Raw genomic sequence first — 20,538 nt, forward strand, 5'->3', positions numbered from 1 at the left:
ATAACACAACAATAGAAATGTTCACACCGCTTTAAATTCAACAGAAACGCTCTGAACGATACTTCAGTGCGACAATCAGCAATTTCCTGCTGAAGCTGATTCCACTGGGTTATTGTGTGTGGGAAAAACGAGTGCTGGAAGACGTATGTTCTACAAATAATTTCTCTTATTTTAAAGAGTGGTCACTTCAGTGATATAAGATATGAGGAGATAAAAGGTAAGTTTCTTTACCTATTTTAACTATACTGAAATAAATTTTAAAAACATTTCTAATCTCATGTTTTGTCTGCGTGTGCTTAATTGCCATCCCAAGCTATCCTTAAGTGCAGTAATACTACTAGTAAAGTCATAATTACTGCAGGCAAAACGGGCTGCGCGGTTTTGTACGTGCTCGAACATATTAGACACAGTTTTGGTTTGCGGGTCCCAGGCCATACATGCATACTCTAATATGGGTCTTACGTTCGAAAAGTAAAGCAGTTCTTTAATTTTGGGAGGAGCTAACCGAAAGTTGCGTTTAACAAAATTTAGCATTTTACAGGCTTTCGCTGTAACGTATTCAACGTGCTTAGTCCAACTTAAATTCGATGAGAAATAAACAACAAGGTACTTATACTCAGTTACTCGCGATAGCTGGACACTGTGTAATGTATAATGAAATAGGTGTGGATCGTGTTTACGTGTAAAGGAGACGTATTGACACTTACGGGGGCTGCAAAGACAGTTTCCACATAACACACCAGCGCGTTATACAGTCCAAATTGTGTTGCAAGTACTCGTGGTCAGTGGAAGACCTAATGCAGTGATAAATCACAGCCATCCACATACAGGCGCAACACTAGCATGGCGCTCTTTGGCCATACCTGGCCCTTGCGCCATTAAACATCAAACATCAATCAATCAATCAGCATACAGGCGCACTTTGCATGACACAACCTGAGCAATATCATTGATGTACCAGAAACAGCAATGGTCCCAAAACAGATTCCTCGGGAACTCCCGAAGTAACAGCAATATAATCAGATTGTGAGCCATCATTTACAGCACAAAACTTATGGGGTTTTACGTGCCAAAACCACTTTCTCATTATGAGGCACGCCGTAGTGGAGGACACCGGAAATTTTGACCACCTGGGGTTCTTTGACGTGCATTTAAATCTAAGTACACGGGTGTTTTCGCATTTCGCCCCCATCGAAATGAGGCCGCCGTGGCCGGCATTCGATCCCGCGACCTCGTGCTCAACAGCCCGACATCACAGCCACTGAGCAATCACGGTGGGTATCATTTACAACACGTTGCATGCGTTCTTGTAGATAACACTTAATCCAATCAAGCAATGAAGGAGAGATACCGAGGGATGATAGCTTATGTAACAGGAAAACATGGGGAACAGTATCAAATGCCTTTTTTGAAATCTAGAAATATACAGTCAGTCTGTACACCGAGATCGAATTAGTGAGAAAGATCGTGGCTGAATTCGATGAGTGTCGAACAAGAACGACCAGACCTAAAACCATGCTGATATTCGCTAACAAAATGATTGTTTTCTGGATAAGCGTAACGTGACTCGAGAATAATTTCTTTCATTTACACCCCTAGAAAAAAGCCAAAGGACGCAGCTACCTTCTTTTCCTTCTTTTTTTTCTTTAATTAAACCAATTCAGGCGTTTTACGTCTGGCGATATGATTATGAGGCACCCTGTTCCGTTATCACCACCTAGGGTTCTTGAACGTGCACCTAAAAGAAGTATACACGAGTGTTTTTCCATTTCGTTCCCATCGAATTCCGCGACTTGGTTGAACCCGTGAGCTCGAGTTTAGCAGCGCAACGCCATATTCACTACGTAACCACTAATAAGGCTACCACCCCGTTTTTTTTTTCTTAGGCATGAACAGGACAAAAAATTTCACACGGCTTACGGGCCAAAGATTAGCACGTACAGGGTGTCCCATCTAACTTTAGCCAATATGTGAATGCCGCGTAGCTGGACAGAACCAAGGTAAAGTTGTTTGCCGTCGCTTGGAGATGCTCAAATTATTTTTTCATTTTGCCTAATTACATCATAATTAGTCATATTTAATTAATCATTTTCTCAGATATTATATTAGATGAAAAGTGCCAATGAAAAAATTGTAGAGTGGCATGAAAAACTCCTGATACAGCTTTCTCTTCCTCAATACGTGCTACATAAAAATTTGGAGGACGCTTAAGCATTCAAAGATCCTTGACTGCGCTTCTCACACTTCCCGGCAACTGCAGCCTATGTAACTGTAATGTTTACCCTGAAACGCTCGCGGCGAACGCTATGCAGGCAGGTGGCTTTCTGATCGAAACGCGACCTCTTGCAAGAACTGTGATGCGGCGGAGGCGAGAAGTGTTTCAAGGAAGCGGGCACGCCGCTCCACGCCGGCGTGCGCAAATGGCGGACGCCGTCTCCGGACTGTGCATTGTAGAAACGCTGGAAAAGGGGTTTGTGTGAGTTTTCGCGTAACAGAATTATGTTTTCTCGTATATTCAAATTACAATCCGAGAGCTAGCATGTCAGGAGGTTGTGTGTGTGTCGTAGTTTACGATTTTTCCACGTATTTTAGCTTGAGAAATTCAATTACTTCAATGAATTACTTGCGTCATATTAATGGCCTGTGTATGTGTGGTCCGCAAACCGTTTTGCTGGAACGACGTGCGACACCGTACGCAACACGCCGCCACCGTTTTTGTTTTTTAGCTTTGAAGGAAGCACGCAAAATTACCATGCGACAGGCCGCTCGAGGTGATTTGCGTGTATTCGCGGGCTTTCACACTCGGAAAGACTGTTACGAACTTTGCACCGCTGCACCACGATTACGGCTTTGTGGTCCCGTAGCGCTCGTCACCCGTTTCGTGACAGAGCGTTGGTAGCGAAGACTCCGAGCCTGGCGTCGATGAGAATAACAAAAGGGACTTTATACATTATATACAGGTTATCATACAGGACATGAACGGGTCGGCACTGGGGCCGAGTGCTCACAACAAACGCGACTGTTCTCGCACGGCGACGTCCGGCGAAAACGCGTGACACATCTCACCCCAGTCGGGAGCGACACTGTCTCCCGGTGGGTCGGCGGATCCTGTTTTTCAGGCAGCGCGTCGCTGCTTTTATAATCCCCGAGGAACCATTGTCACTCAAACGGCCCAATACAAAGTCAGCACACGACGGTCGTCCGAGGGGTCCAACCAGCGACCGCGCTGGCCACCCGGTTCAAAGTTCGCGCGCGCGGAGACCTCCATGCAAAAGGAGGTGCGGCGCCGGGCTGTCTGGCACACGCTGACACGTCTAAACACGTCGCCTGCCGATGCTTCTCCCGCAGGACACCGCTGCCTGACGGCTCAGCACCTTGACTTGTGAAGGGAGAATTAGGGCGCTCGCAGGATAGATTCTGCATCTTGCAGATTCGGAATCCGGGCTTGTGGTAATGGCACAACAAGACACCCTTATGTCGCACGTATTGAGGAGCAGAAAGCTGTATCGGGAGTATTAGGATTAATTAAGACTAATGATCTAATTAGGCGGAATGAAAAAAAAATTAGAGTATCTCCAAGCGACGGCAAACAACATTACCTTTGTTCTGTCCAGCTAAGTGGCATTCGCATATTTTTAAGCTCTGGCCAAAGTTGGCTGCGACACCCTGTGTAATGGCTACCTAAAACTGTTTTCGGCGCCCGAGGTCCGACCGCAATAGAAGAACCCGTACCAATTACTCCGCATTATATGTTACGCGAGGAACACGGAAACATGAACAGAATGTTGCACTGGAAGCTTTTTTTTTCCGTTCTCGATAAGAATACTTCTCGTAAATCTGAGTACAGGGCGCCGTATGGGCCAAACACGTTTTATTTGTTTGAAGCGGCAAGCAGGAAGTTCACATGCTTTTCCGTCTGCGCGTTTCGCAAGACGTATACTGATAGAAAACTGTATGCGCAAAAATACACCCCAAACACATGCTGCTTGAAGAACAAGAAAAATATTTGTTCTCCAAAGGGAATCGTACACTAACGTAGAATGAAAGCCGACGGAGCCGCCGCAATGCACGCGCAATCACCGAGGCGGCATTAAAAAAAATAAAGTTAAATGAAGAAGAGAAAGAACGGCATCTATTCCTAAGACATAAATACATGTCATGACAGGGTGTTTTGGTCTTTAGATAAGCCCCAAAGGGTGTAAATTTTTCTAAGAGTGCACTCTTAGAAAAATTTACACCCTTTGGGGCGTATCTTGTCCCACAACAATAATAGTCATCCGTCTTGCCCGCGTTTGCTTTCCCTAACGCGGCGAACCCGGTACTTCCCAGTCACGAACGGCATGCGCGTTATCAGTGTGACGCAGCATTCTCGACAGGAAAGTAGCGAGCGCCGAGTTTTCAGGAAAGGAAACGCAAGCAAGGCAGATGACGATTATCGTTGTGGGACAAATTTACACCCCAAAGGGTGCAACAGTGTTAAGAGTATACTAAAAAAAGTTTGCACTCTTTGGGGTGTATACATGCCACACAACACTCTTAGAAAAATTTACACCCTTTGGGGCTTATCTTGTCCCACAACGATAATCATCATCTGTCTTGCCCGCGTTTCCTATCTTTAACGCTGCGAGCCCGGTACTTCCCAGTCACGAACGGCATGCGCGTTATCAGTGTGACGCAGCATTCTCGACAGGAAAGTAGCGAACGCCTAGTTTTCAAGAAAGGAAACGCAAGCAAGGCAGATGACGATTATTGTTGTGGGACAAATATACACCCCAAAGGGTGCAACCGTTTTAAGAGTGAACGATAATCGTCAGCTGCCTTGATATTGTCACGTGGTAGTGACGGTGAAGAAAGAACACAGTAGCAGTACTGTGAAAGACAAAACTAGCTTTTATTGGGCGAACCTGTGCCCACAAAACAGGCTACACTTAAAGCACAACGATAGCGGCGAACACGGTCGGCGATCGTCGAAAATCTGATCAGCGGGTCAAGCGCGTCGGCTTTTATAGATCAGTCGTGGAATGTTCCAGATTAACCGATGGGACCCGCGTGCCTTCCACAAAGTTCTACACCATTCGCGTCACGGGATGAAATCAGATAGCACAAGGTTCGGCGACAACAGACGGCCGGGTAGAAGCATCGATAACTTTCCAGAAACGTCGGATACATGCAGGCGCGTCCCTCGCTGTGCGATTACTATTGTTAAGCGGTGAAACGTGGTCGCCCGATGAAGATAAGTACACGTGTCAATATGTTTCCTTTCTTTAACGCTGCGAGCCCGGTACTATCCAGTAACGAATGGCGTGCGCGTTATCAGCATGACATAGCATTCCCGACAGGAAAGTAGCGGGCGCGGCGTTTTCAAGAAAGGAACCGCTTCAAGGCAGATGACGATTATCGTTGTGTGGCGGATATACACACTAAAGGATGCAAACTTTTGTTAGAGTGTATATATGAAAAAACCATAGAGTTTCTCACTATGAAAAACTCTATAGATAAAACAGTGCCTCGTACCAGCGGCCATTTTTTTGTTTTGTAAGTTTTTTTTTGGCGACAGTTTCTTAAACAAAATTTTCTTAGTAATAGAGTTTAAGTTGTTTTGTCTTGTTCAATTTGAGGTGTTGTTATTTTTATAAATGTAGAATTACGATACGGCTTGCTTCATGTGAATACGCACTGGCGGCATCTGAAGAAATAGTAACTGTTCAGAATGGCGACCATGGCGTCGTTTCAGAATAAGCTAGCTGATCTGCAGGCCAGACTTCGTGCGGAAAATGACGCTAAGAAGAAGGACAAACTACCTCGTGATCTCAACTTGAACTTCTCAAGCCCCCAGCACACGCCACGGTCCCGGCCCAAACCTTGTAAGTACCGTTCACGTCGTAGCCCGCCGAGCCAGGTAGGCTTAAGTGGGGAGAAAGGCTCTTCTAAACTAACGCGAACTTGTTGATAAGCTGATTTCAATCGAGTTCTTTCTCTTCACATGTTGACATCAGTGTGGTGTTTGCTTGGTTCCGCTCTGTGCGTAACTGTGCAAGTATCCTACCTGGTAGATTGTGCGTGTGTGTTTGTGTGTGTCGGTAGTTGACGAGGAAACTTGTATTGCGCTTGGAGCGGATTGCGCTAATTTACGCCGTCAAGATGTCGCATTCGCAACAACTCTACGTTTCACATGTATTCTGGCTGTGCAGGCATACTCCCATCACCATTTCTTAGCTTCGAGATCATAATGTTATCGGAGTTTCACAACGGCACAACCCTTGCAGTGTTCGTGAAACCACGATTCGATCACCAAATGCGGAGTGAGTGTTCTGTAGATGTTTCGGGCCCAAATACGTTAACGCAAGCAATTTTGCCTGCTTTATCGAGTCAAGTCGAATATTGTGCGACAAATGTGTCAAGATTGTGCGGATTGCGAGTTTGCCGCCGATGGAGATTCTGGCCTTGAACTTGTCATTGCCCCAGGTGACAAGAGCGCTAACCCGGTTGATGCTCTTGGTCGCCCCATGTGTTGAGTGTGCAGACAGGCACGTGCTGAGCTAGTTGCTTCAGTGTTTTCACAGAGCCCATATTGCACTGCCAGAAGTTTGAGCATGGGGCTGCTAGTTTCGGGACCCAGCAGGGCGTGTGCGTAATATTGTGTGAAGTGCAGTGCCTGTGTCGCAGAAACTTCAGTATTATGTAGCTGAAGTATGAATACGTGCCTGTGCGTGCGCGTGTTTCTTTGTTTCTAGCTATAAGTATTACCCCATCTTTATCTGGTTTTCTGAAATAGTTTCAATTTTCAAGTCCGGCATATATGTTGTAGGCAAAAGGCTCATGACAGTTACACAGGTCTCCGCCCGAATTGAGTTTCCCATGCATTGTCTTTCGTAGCTATCCGTCTGGCTCTTCATAGTTAGAATGCCGATTGTCAAAGTGATGCACCTGGCTTGCTATGTTGTTTTGATCAAATGTGCAATTTATTGACGTGTAAACAACTTAACAATGCAAATGAATTGCTGTGATATTAGCAGTCATAGTGCACCCGAGAAGTACAGCACCTGATATGATGAATCATGTTAGTTTTCAAGAGGTACAATTAGCAATATTCCAAAGCTGTACGTTGAGGTCTGTGTATTGCCCATGACTTGTGATGTCAAGATGGTGTACTTTGTGTGGGAGATGTTAGAATACAGTATTTTAATACAACCAATGATTAATATATCCAAGTGATATGTTTGCAACTAGCAGCCATCTTTTAGCAAGGATACATTTTGTGGAATAGCACAGCTAGTCAAAGCATGTGCAACAAATGGATGTGCCAGGCCTCTGGCAGGCTAAAGTTAGCCACTAGCCTGTAAGGGAAGTGTGTTTATATGGGAACCGTCATCCATCATGTGTTGGCCTTCATTTCTTCTGCTGTTGCATTCATTGGCCATTTTATCTGTGGGATGTGCTTGTGTTGCACTTGTAGGCAGTGCACATGTCTGACTTGCACTCGCCAGCATTTGCACCATGAGTGTATCATGTGCGCACTACACCTTCAGTCTGAGACATTACACTAAGGGCAGACAGCTTGGAATAGGCAAGCGACCGATTGACTTTTCAAGGTTGAGAGGCTAATGGGGCACAAAGTTCTTTAGTTGCTGCTGCACAAGCACTACAAAAGTGAGTAGCCTCACTTGGCACTAGTTGCTGGATTGTGTACAACAATATAATAGGCTCTTATGTCTGCCACTGGGAGCAAGTATAATTTAAATTCTGTGCATCGGCACTCCAGAGTAGCCAACAGTACCATGAAATGAGCATTGTTGTTTCCACAGCTAAGATTTATGTACCTCTTTGAAATTTGTGTAAAGCTACCTAGCTTGCCAAAATTGTGCCTGTGTAGCCCTCAATAACAGTAAGTACGTATAATACACTTGCTGTTATTCATAAAAACATGCTGTGAACTTAAGTATAATGGCTTGTCTCCTTCATTGTGCACACCTATGTTTCATATGGGGTCTTCCTTATTGAACTCTTGATGGCTGTGTGATATTCAAAGCGTGACCCCCTACTTGGATGTAATTTATATAAGCTTTGTGCAGCAGCATGTGTAGTCATTTATACCATAATGGAAGCTTTTAAGAACAGCATCAAAGCAGATGCACTTCATTTGTTTTGTAAAGCAAGCTTTCTCTTAGCTGCATCACTAAAGAAAAGTTACAGCAGTGAATTTTCTTTGCAACTTGTTATGCATTGGTTGGAACTTGTGTAGCTGCAAGCATTGCCATTATTACTGGGCCAGTGTAATTCCTATTTTTCGTTTGTCGGATTCTATTCAATACTTCATTGCTCTGCATAGGCCGAATCGGGCACTCATCTTAGAATATTATTCCGGCCCTATGAATATTATTCCGGTTGTTTACTTTGGGGCTTACTTTAAAAACTGTTTGGTATTTAATTGATTATTTTTTGCAACATTTGCAGTAAGCCTAAATTTTACAGCCAGGAAATAAGATGGCAAGCGACCTCCTTGTCCTCTAATGATATTTGATATTCAACCTTCAATGGCTGCCAGTGACTTCACCTCAACCTTGATTGAGATTCAGTCCTCAGCCATAATTTGCGAGTTTGAAGTTGAGTCCTTGATGTTGAATCTACTTAGTTATTTGTGGTGCACACACCTGTAAACATATCCTGAGGCCTGTGATGAAGGTTTGTCAAAGCTACTATACTATTGAATTGCATATATTATTTTTTTTAAAAAGGACTTTTTTTTGTACATGAAATCACCTTCTACATTCTATTTAAGGTATCTTATGGCTTAAATAATTATATGCAGATGAAGATGTGTTTCTAAAGATGTAAAAATTTTTGATCTGAAAAGAAAAAAATTGACTACATGCTGCCTACACATTACTTCAGAAAGAGCCGATGTGATGTTTATAAAAATATCGCTTTCACAGGGTTTATACGACTCCTTGAAATCCTTAGGAACCCTTGAATTTGAAGAAAGATTCAAGAGCCCTTAAAACTCCTTGAAAATAAATGAGCTCCTTGAATTCCTTGAAAATTGGTGTTGGGGGTGACTTTTGAACATTCAAAGTAACAAACTCTGCATCAGGGCGATGCCGTGGATACTATCGGGAAACTGACCTAAATATTTTCGGAGTGTCACTTAGCGATACGTGTCCACCACCACCAATGACTGGCTTCTTTAAATTGTCATTGCCATTGCCATCGGGGAGTGACAAAGCCATATCAAACAACCAAGGTGCCCCACCGTTTTTGTTATTTTGCTACTAGTTGGTTCATACTGCAGCCACCACGGCTCCATTTTCGTGCCCCAAGCTTTACAAATGCCTGGCTGCAGGTAAGTTTCAAACTTTTGGTTTTAAAGGAGCGAGTATCTTCGGCTGAAGCCGAGCACTACTAACCATCCTGCTAGAAGGTGATTTACGTCATTACAATGTGAAAGTCATAAAGTCATTTACCAAAAGCCACCTCAAGAGGTTGAAGCATGTGTTCAACTCAGCAGCTGATTAGCTGCTAGACGTTTGTAGCCAAGAAAAAAGAAATGATATTCTTGGAGTTTTTTGTGCCCAAAACCATGATCTGATCATGAGATACAGTATGATGGGGGACTACAGCTTTATTTTCACCATCTGGGGCTCTTTACCTACACCTAAATTTAAGTACACAAGCAGTTTTGCATTTCATCCTATAACAATGTGGCCACTGGTCGGGATTGAACCCGTGACATTGAGCTCAGCGGTGCAATGCCATATTTACTATTTTTCAGTGTATGTGTAAGAATAAGGTTTGTTTCCACCTCCTTGAATTTTTGGCCTCTGCAATCCTTGAATTGTCTCCGTAATGCGGAGACGTGGCTTCGTATCCCACCTGTGGCCATTTGTTTTTTGTCCACTTTCATTTCTATTAATTTATAATTTCTTCACTTCAATTAAAAGCACAAATAATTTCACGTATGCTTTTGGTGTCATTGTCTGTTGGCTGATGATTGTTGAATTGTCCTTGAATATTGAGTTGAATGTTCTGTACGAAGTACACTTTCACTGTTGTGAGACCTTGGCACCCTTATTGCAAAGTGTTTTGGCGTTACTGTGAAAGGTGATGCTACCATACTGTTTATGAACCAGTTCTTGAGTGTGCAGGGCATAACCTGTGCACCTCCTGTGCCTTGAAAGTCAATCAGAAAAGTGCAGCAGTGGACAAGCTCTGCTGTCTGCTGGTTGTTTCTTTTTTTGATGAATGCCAAGGTCATTTTCCTTTCATTATCATAATCTTTCTTGTGATAGTACTACGCAGTGGCATCAAAGTGGTGGCTGTGGGTGCTACTTTTCCGTCTGAAAATGTATATGAAGCGAGGGCAGTTCGAGTGAAAGGTGTTTAATACATTACAAACCTTTGCCAACATGTTCTGATAATGATCTAGACATTGGATTTGTAACTCTCCTTATACCAGCTAGACTGACTGTTGTAACAAAAGTGGGATTCACCAGGAATCAACTAGCACAGCATTCGTATTTTGTCTGGTGTTGCAACAGGTAATGCATACTTCTGATTTATTCTGGATGGAACAAGCAGTTAAGGCTTTTGAACTTATATTAAACTGCGTGCGCTACAATATGCCACCTTGCTGCAAAATTTGAGCACCAACTCAGCATTGTAGCCGTAAAGATGACCAATCCTGACGCTCCTATCTGAGCAACATCCAGGATTTTATTTGCCTGAAGGTCCCCATGTGCTGGAATAGCTAGTTCTTTTCATGTGGAGCTCCTGTTTTGAGCATGGGAAAAATCACATGAAAAATTGTGTTATCAACGCTAATGTTTCTATGGATGTTATGTTTTTTTACATAGTATCTCATATATATCCTATTATATCTGCGAGGAATTCCAGAAAAGATTCATGCTTTCCTCTTTTTCTTTATATAGAGCAGCAAAAATGATTTGAAACATGTTGCACTGCAGTGTCATACATCTTATTCGGCCCCTTTCTTTTTCAAGCCTTTCATATTTGCTTTTAGAGAGGAGTTGCTGCTTTGAGCGTGTCAAAAATTGCATGTAAAATTATGTTGATGTCATGTCTTTGTAAATAGTACCGACATATATCCCATTACATCAGCCAGGAACATTGTTCCTTACTGTTCAAGGAACAGTGTTCATGCCCTTTCTTTTTTCTTCCTGCTTTCCCACCTTCCACTGTAGGTTAGCAGACGGGGTGCAACCTGGCTAACCTTCGAGCTCCCAATCTCACTCTGAGCTGTTTATGTGAACTACTTTCACGTAGAACTTGCTTCCAGAAGCATTCCATGTCATGTGGGAGTGTTGTGCCAGTTGCTAGAGCCATGTTTGCAGTTTTCAGGCTTTTGTTTAACAGTATCTTTAGAAAATGGGTGTTTGCATGCAACATTGTGTTTTTAATTCTTTCTGTCCTTCGTCATTGGCGTTGCTGCACCATCATTATTGCTGGAATCAGCCACTCAGCATGGCAAATAGTAAAAAGTGAAGAATGTAATGGATCACTACAACATATGTGCCTTGAACTGCTTTTCTGTTTGCACTGCTGATATGTGACAATGAGGAATGCCCTGCAGTAAAGCCTGCTTATGATGAATGTGAGATATTTCAAATTTCTGTCAATTGTGAAGGGGTTATATCTGCTTGGAAATCTCTTGTTAAACTGAAAAGTGTTGTGTGCCTCTATCGTACCACAGGGGCATTTGTAATACCGAATTACATTAAGTTTCGTGCTCCTAATGTAGTATGCTTTCCTACACCTAATTCTTGCCACACTGTGCCCACTGACCTTCGCTCTTCAGATTCATTGTATTGCTACATATTAAAGTCTACCACTGCAACTATTGATTAAAGTTTGCTTTTAACCCCTATTTAGGCACCAATTTATTCTGTCCATTAAAAATTTAGTGCACCTTCAGAATTTTGATAAGCATGTAGCTGCAGAACAGATGAAAAATTTCTCTTCAGTGAGTTATGTCAAGTTTACAGAATGTGGACAGCATGTGAAAACTCTACAGGATTGTCAGATATCACCTATGCATCAACCATTTAAAGTATTTCACACCAGCAAAGCACCTATCCAGGCACTTGAAATGTGTCTGATGTAAAACAACAAACATCAGGGTGTCTACCAACCGGGAAAACAGGGAATTCTCAGGGATTTTTAGTAGTCTGGAAAAACTCGGGGGAAAACTCGGGGAATTCGCACCTCTATCAAGGAAAACTAGCTGTAATTTTATTGAAAGGGTCGAAAGTCGCGGTAATGCTGGCTCGAGTAACAGAGAGGAATCGTAACGAATCGTCTTTGACGCCCTGTCGTCGGCTGGAGGAGTTGCCAGTGTAGAGTCAACGACCGACTTTCCGGATTCTCGATCATTTGGACGGCTTCGCGGCAGCACCATGTACCCCATAGAGTCAATGTATCAGAACGTCTGAACTTTCGGACGCAAGACCGATTTTCCGGACGGTCTGCGTGACCGCAGGTCCGAAACGGCATTAATCAAAGCCACCACCGCTGCCATATTGATTACCTCGCCGCCTCGAACCGGCGCTATCGCACGCAGATCCGCTAGCAGCCGTAGCCACCACTGCGGCAACGCTACGCCTATCTGCTTCGACGTAAGCTTCTTTCCGTTCGCTGCCGTGTTTCTGCATTTCTCCGTTGTCAGCAATAATTTTGGCTTCGAAGCTCGGAAAGCACGGCGCATTCCATAATGCTGGTTCCTGAAAGTTAGTTTCGCCTCGGAACAGTTGTATGACGCGGTGAAGCATTAGCAAAAGTATTGCGGTGAAGCTTAACAAGCGTAGGAAGGGGCAATTGTCACGGGACACAGTATGTATTCCTTAGTTTTACTCGCGTGCACCCGCCCTCTACTGTCACAGTAGGAGCACCGCTATGCCCAATAAGTGTACTGACAAGCATTAAGAGCTTTTCCAGACGTACCTGTGTCGATTTGAGCCCTTAAGAGCAGTAAAAGACATGCATTTTTTTCGGACTGCCTGATTTTTTGGAAGTTTTCGCGGTCCCTAGGGGGTCCGAAAAATTGAACGTTTTACTGTAAACTGACCACGAGTATGCTTCAAATGGTCCGTAGTGCGAACGCGCGACAAAAGGAGCACGAGAACAGAAACGACCGACGCATTGTGGAACGAAGTATGCGAGTGCTTCTTTGAAGGAGCCTGAGCTCAAAAAACACTCTTGGCTGACGCCGAGATGCAGATGTCCCTCATACAGACCAAAATAAACTCTTTAAAGCAGTGAAACACAACACTGAGGCGTCGTGCGCAGGCTGAGAGTATGTGTCAGGACAGTTAAGGTTGACTTACGAGCTCTTGAGAGAAACTCTCAATTGTGACAAAGTTCGGGCCTCATACCACTGAGCTTGCGATCAATTAGTATAAATAGCTCAGACTCGAAAATATTTGCTTCTGTATGCATCTCTTTTTTATTTGTATTTGAGAATGTCTGACTTGATTTGCAATTTCTTTCGAAGACATTTTATTTGCTGTGCATTTTACTTATCTCTCCCTTCTATTCTTTTTCTTTTTGAATAACATAAACACTACTCCTTAGTATTCAAATTGGATTAAGTCGGTTCTTTTAAAAACATTCTTTCATATGCTTACTAAAGAGTGATAGCATTGGGCGATATGGTTGCAGCCCGTCTTGACATATAACATAGTTCTGCATCACTCAGGGAATTTCGCAAAGGCACTCAGGGAAAACCTGGAAAACTTAGTTAATTCGGAAATGTCAACTTGGTAGACACCCTGAACATGAAAAACAATGGAAGGGAACCCACTACTTGACAACATACTGATGCCAAGAGCAAATGCCTAGCATTCTACATTGCAACTTGTTTTACTGAAACACTTCAACATATTACTCAGAATTTCAGCATGGGTCCAATCAGAAGTGTTTCAAGATGTATTCGACATGTGTTAAATTATTTTCATCAGTGCTTTTGGTTTCGATGCATTACCGTGGCGGGAACAATTGTGCACACAGCACCTGAATGAGTTAATTATGGCACAAACATAGCTAGCCATGTCACCTTTGTGGACAGCATAAGTTCTTGTGCCTGCAACACTGCTTCTATTGTTGCAATAGCTCATGGAAAAGAGTTGGGACTCGATCAATCATCAAAGAGGGCCCAGGCAGAGACAAGGCAACATACAACAAAACAGAAGCTTGCTTACATTGTTACATAAAGAGCTGTCAGCTCTCGAAAACTGCCTGAGAGAAGGTTCTGAGGAGATGAATGTGTTGACTTTTGTACCCTCTTGGGAATGCAATCACCTACAATAGAGAAAAAGAACGATTGGCCGAAGCATAGGTGCTTGGTCATGTTTTGACTTTCAGTGGTCCTGCTGCTGAACTGTCACTTCAGCTCCTGTGTCAAGTGTCACTATTTGGTGGCATGCATGAGCCTGCCTCTCCCACGTCCAGTGTGGTCAGCGAGTAGGTTCTGCACTCTCACACACTTACCATTCGTTCATGTTTTCCACTGGAAACACGGTTCTTTCAGCATTTTTTTGTGTCCGAAATGTCTCTTATGTCTCAGCGGTAATATTGAGGATCACATAGTGTTTTTTTTTTTTAGCTTGAACATTCTTTATTTTTTGTGGCAAGCTGAAATCTGCATAATTTTTTAGCCATCGTCATCAGGAGAGCAATTTTTGTTGGACAAGGAAAAAGGACTAACAGGACAAGGAAAAGAGACAGACACAGCACTGACTTACAACTGCCTATATTTTTTGTGGCGAAGTATATAGTACACAAAAGGAGGGTTACAGGACAGGGGAGTGACGTGAAAAAAGGAAAGATGAGCCACGACGTCCACATGGGAGCAAACTAACCCCTTATGTAAGAACTGTCTACAGGGTCCTTGAGGTATTGTAAATAAATAAATACTTAAGTAGAACTAGCATGTTTCGAATACAGCCATGTTTTTCTTAATTGTGACAGCCAGCATTCTGAACCTGTCTTGGATTTAAATTTATTAAACTCATTGCTTAGGAGCATAAATAGGTTGTTTGGTTTTGCTTTCCAGTCTTGCTGAATGAGATGGCAGCACCTAGCAGACCTGCGAAACAGTTTTCTCTGCCTACATCGAGTCCAATCATCACACGACAAGATAGGTAAGTGAGAAGCAAAATAATATCTGTAAGATTGGATTTTCTCAGCATAGTTGAAGATAGCTGCCAGATCAAGAGGATAGTGTTGGAAGGAACGTCGCGTGTGCAGTTAAACTAGGTTTTGGGGAAATTGACTGTTAGAATGCAGATGAAACAAAACTTCCTGTTGAAAGCCTGGTAAAGATATCAGTATTCGTTACCTTGTTTTAACAAGATAATTGTGCATTTGGCTGGTTATTATTGCACTCAGTCTCTAACCACAATGGTGCAGGACCTGCTCTAGATCGCTGCTGGCGAAAGCATGCTCGTAAAGCACTGAACGTATGCCACCCGACAGAGCTGTCAAAGGTTTGAAGCAGAAACATGTTGGTGCTTCTGCCGTAAACAATTGTGATGAACCAACAAAAAGTGCACTCGCTGCTGCTATTGCCAAGGTAGATGCCAAGCCAATTACTGCATGTGGAAATCTGCCATATCCAAGTCATGCTCCCATGTTGAAAATGAGCCATGGACACTTGATGTTGAGCCAGATGCAAAGTGCTACCAGCCGGATGTACCACAAAGTTTTCTTGCCATGAGATGCTGCCAATTTTGTTCTTGCTCTCTCTCCCTCTCCTTTCTTTCTTTTTCTTTTTTAAAGCAAAAGAATTTCTCAGCCATTTTGTGCTGCATATTTACTTCCAAATGATGTTGGACGAAGAAGAAAATGGTGTAGGACGAATAAAGAACAAAGCTGTGCACTTTTACTCGGCCTCTTGAACCATATGATGTTGTAACTCTAAACTCTCTAAACACTCTTAAAAGTGTGCTTGTGCAATCAATATGCCAACAACTATTGTTTTTGAAGGTACAAGGTGCTGTTAGCCAGCTACGGCAGTCTTGGTGCATGTGAAAAGACCCGACATTATCACTGTAGTGACTGCAATAGAGAGGGTTTTTTTTTTTTTTGAGTAGTCATAAGCAACTGCTGATTACTTTTCATAAGAGCCTGCACAATCAATTACGTCCAGTTCATGCATTTATTGATGAGCTTACTCATCTGCTTGCTGCAATAATAGATTTATTTTCCTGTCTAGATAGCTGAAAAATTCATCCACACACGCACTCTCTCTCTCTCTCTCTGGCATAAAATGCCACAGCTGTGGTATTCTATGTTCAAAGTCATTTGTGGCTAATAGGTGCTTTTAGCAAATATATAGTGCCGTTCCTTCCGTATCCTTATGAGGTTTTACTGTACAGAGCAGTGCCTGAAGTCAATGCATTTACGAGTTATGGCCACATTATTCTATATAAAAAGCAATGCCTCCTCATGCTGTATGGTTGCCACCTTGTTTTCAGTCTTCGTTTTTCAAGATTCCTGCTCTGTTAATGCCCTTCCTACTGCTGGAAGGCTGTTTCAAGAGAGAACTGTAGATATGGAGTGTGGAACCCCATTTACCTTTTATGCTCAGAGGATGAAAATTCAGTGTCCAGACTTTCCTGAACAATTTCTTGGCATGATGAATGATTGGCAGCTGTCTATTTTCTATGTGTAATTTATACACTACTATAGTCAGTGACAACCTAAGAATGGAGTGACAAATACACTGCTGTCCAATTTTTAAAATTTCTGTAGATATGCCTGCCAATTAAGTTTGCATATTTCTGTGATGTCAAGGCTGAGGCAAACTTCTTTTTGTAACTAACGTTTTCTAATTCGGAGGCACAGGTAGCAGGAGCAGTGCAGTTTTGTAAGCTTGTTGTTATACTGGATCATATTAGGTTGTCACCAAGTATAAATGCCACAAATTGTCCAGAAAAACAAAAAAGGTGTGACCATATTAGTGGAAACATCAAGTAGTCGTAACACCCTGTGAGTTTTTTTTAAATAATGCCATCCAGTTGAGATTGTTGTGATGACATAAGCTCTCATTTTCTGCAGTGAAACATAGCTTTGGCAATGTTCCATGTTTAACTGAAGCTTAGTGCAAGAAAACTTGTCCTAGGCACAACTTTAGGTAATACAGTAAAAGCTCGTTAATTCGAACCGCAAGGGGAAGCCGCTTCAGTTCGAATTAACGAAAGTTCGAACTAACGAAAGTGAAGGGGAGCAACAGTACACTGCGATTTGGAAGCAGTAGGGCATGTCAGAAATTTGGCGAGTCAGAAAATGATGGCGTGTGCTGCGGGCACACGCCATCTTCAAGTTGAAGCTCTGGGTCCGACTGTGCCACACCACCGACGTCCACCGAAACGAACGTTAGCCGAGGCTTAACACCATCACAATGAATCGCGACGGTTGATACCTCCTTAACTGAAAACAGAGGTGCACAACCGATGAAGACTGCCGAGACAAAGACGCTGAACATGTGAAGGTGGCGAAGGCCTTGACTCGTTGGTTCTTGATTGCAAGCGCAGCTGCGACATACTTGATTCGCTGTGTTTTGGCGCTTGCCATGCCATCTCCGCACAACATTAGCAGCTGTACAAGATTTGCAAAGCCTCCGAGATTTGCAACGGGCAAGAAGTCTCGGAGGTTACGTAGAACGTAGAGGCGGCAGCCGCCGCTGCCTTCTGGTTGACACCGCGTCGGTTTGATTTTTTTCCGATTTCGCCTTCTCTCGCCATTCTCTCCGTTTTGGAGGCAATACAGCCTTGTGTGTAGGAGTAGGCGCGTTTCTCTGGCTGTGTGCCAGGCGAGCGTAGTTCGAATTATCCGTGAGGGAACTTTCTCGCGTTCGAATTAACGGACTTTTTTATACATAGACTTCTGTGGAGCTTGGCCGGACCAAATCGTACAGTTCGAATTATCCATAAATTCGAATTATTGAAGTTCGAATTAACGAGCTTTCACTGTAGTTGAGTAAAGTTTGAGTAGCATTGCTTATGTGGACATGGTCAGGGTTTAACTTTAAAAATAGTTACGCTTCAAGAGTTCTTGAAGCATAATGGCACTCCACCTGATTCACTTGAACAGCTTTGATGGCATTTCAGCTGTTGTATTGTTTTCATACATAATAATGTCTGGTTATGTTTGGCCACATTCAAAACGTTTGGGTTCTGAAAGCTTTTCAAACCTTCCTGCTTCCGGAAACATAACAAAGGCAACAGATTCTGTTTTGGCTTGCTCATTGTCACTGCAGGCTTCCATGTCTGATTTTCGGCTATAAGTTTGCACTTATCCAGAGATAAAATAGCTTTGGGAGCATACTCAAATTTAGCGTCTGTATCATTCGCCTCTGCTGCTGCTCCTCTAGAGTTGAGGTTTTCGTGTGCTTTTGAACCTTGCCTGCCTTGTCTGAAGCCGAGACCCGTTGACAACCATCTTTTAAACACATTTGGGAACTTGCTAAGTTATATTAGTGTGTGAGCTGCTTGTGTGTGCTACTTGCACTGTTAATAGAGTGTTGTAGTTGAACGTCTTTACGGTCCGCTCTGGTCTGAGTTGCCCCGCTAAGCCACCGCGGAGTGGTAGGCGATTTTCACCTTTTGGTCACACATGTAGCGAAGCGGACGTTTCGTGGTTGCAGCGCCCGCTGGCCAAATTCAGGGTATTGAAACAGAATAAAAACACCCATTGATCACTTTTCTAAAATAAAACAAATATATATAACTTATTTGACCATGAAGTGTCTAGACGTGTGCTTATAATGCCTTACCAGTTGATTTTATCCAGTGGAAAATAAAGCACAGTCTTGGGGAACGCCACATGATAGCCAGCGAGCTTGCTTTCTGCATCTAATCCGATCCTTTCTGATGCCAATGCTAGCCAATGTGCTGCGCAGCATGCTCTGCTCAAGCAGCTTGTAAGTGGATCGTGTTTGTCTCTCCGCTAGCCCGCTTGCGGCTAAGCAGAGGGCGCATGTGCATTCGCACTTCCGCTCTGGTCAGCTGCTGACCGGAGCGTAAAAACGCCAAACTAAAACACTCTAGAGTATAATGCATAGCCATGTGGTTTCCAGCTAAGGATGTTCGATTTGTGTTTTCATTCTGTGAATTACAGTGGTGGGGATTCCGAAAGCAAGTTGAAGGAGATTCTGAAGGCAGGAAATGTGCTCACCATTGGTGGCCAGCAGCATCGAGTCGAAATGGCTGACTTGGAGAAACTTGGTGACCTAGGGTCAGGCACATGTGGCCATGTGGTTAAGATGCGCCACCGGCCCACAGGCAAAGTGCTGGCTGTCAAGCAGATGCGTCGTTCAGGGAATCGTGAGGAGAACAAGCGTATCACCATGGATCTCGAGGCAAGTCCTAATCACATTCCAGCATACTTCGTAACCCAAATCCTTACTAAGGAATTGCCGTATTTTAGCTCATTCCAACTTGCACCTTTACCAATGTTTTTGCCATTGTCATCAAAGGATTGAAAATTAATTAGTTTTCACTATTTTCGCATAGGTTGGCGGTGGTGGTGCTCAGCTTTTATTATGAAAGCTCATTTAAATATATTATAGTGGAGCTGGATCACATGTTCTTTAGCATTTCGACAATAACTGCATGGGTTGCAGTAGAAATTGGCACGCTTATTAGTTGAAGTGTGAGCCACCCTTCTGTTTGCAGTTGTTGTGGAGTATGTGCGAAATGCCAAGTACAGTTGAGCCACACATTAATGAAGTTAGTGGGGAAAGTGAAAAATTCGGTGTTGCTTGAATTTTGTGGCAAAATAAGACATCGCTGACAGGGAATGAACTCAAAAACAAAAGTTTACTGTCAAAAGTCTGTTTGCCTACTTCGGCGAGTCTTGCTAGAGGTTATGCAGAACTGCATTGCCAACAACACTGTGCCCCCATGCTTCAACAACAGCATTTCTGCAGTGCTAAGCGCGCAGAAATGCATCCTGGCATGAAATGCATGCAGTCCTGGCATATGGAATGCCGTTGCCCATGTGTGTGGGGCACTCACCTGTAGATGCCGATGTGTCTCACAAAAGTGATCGACCTAGAATAAAACTTTCTTCTACCAAATCTCCATCTGGCAACACTGAATCCTTACACGATGTCTGCCGGGTGGTACAGAAACCAGTGTGCTTGGATGAGGGACCTTATTCTTAAACCATCACTGTCAGTGGCACGATATGGCCCCAGTTCTCAGTCCACGGCTGCAGGCGTGGCAGCCCATGGAGTGGTCACCGTCTCGGGCACTATAAGCAAGCCCACATTGGTGGGACGTCTACTTTGTTTTCTCTGCTCAACAGAGGTCAACGTCAACGCACACTGAACCACACACTACACATTTAGATAGACGCACCACATGCGAAAAGCAACCCAAGGGGTAAAAAATGAAAAAATAAAAAAAAAAATAAAAAGGAATTCCACGTTATATAATTATCACGACAGTGCTGACCGAAACAAGAAAGCGAGAAAACGTGCTGTCCCCTGGAGCGCTTTGTCAGCCTAGTGAAAGTGGGCAT

General features: G+C 43.4%; 1 protein-coding gene across 1 annotated transcript in view; it reads left to right on the top strand.

Annotated features, from left to right (window-relative positions):
- Positions 1-5,682: 5,682 nt before the first annotated feature.
- Positions 5,683-20,538, top strand: part of LOC139048122 (dual specificity mitogen-activated protein kinase kinase 7-like) — a 73,447-nt gene continuing 58,591 nt past the window's right edge. Inside the window, exons 1-3 of the mRNA XM_070522605.1 lie at positions 5,683-5,864; positions 15,065-15,152; positions 19,132-19,372. Of these exons, the coding sequence (XP_070378706.1) occupies positions 5,711-5,864; positions 15,065-15,152; positions 19,132-19,372 (483 nt within the window). The 5' untranslated portion in view covers positions 5,683-5,710. The remainder of the gene's footprint in view (positions 5,865-15,064; positions 15,153-19,131; positions 19,373-20,538) is intronic.

This window comes from Dermacentor albipictus, chromosome 1, assembly GCF_038994185.2.
Source record: "Dermacentor albipictus isolate Rhodes 1998 colony chromosome 1, USDA_Dalb.pri_finalv2, whole genome shotgun sequence".
In the NCBI taxonomy this organism is placed as follows: Eukaryota; Metazoa; Arthropoda; class Arachnida; order Ixodida; family Ixodidae; genus Dermacentor; species Dermacentor albipictus.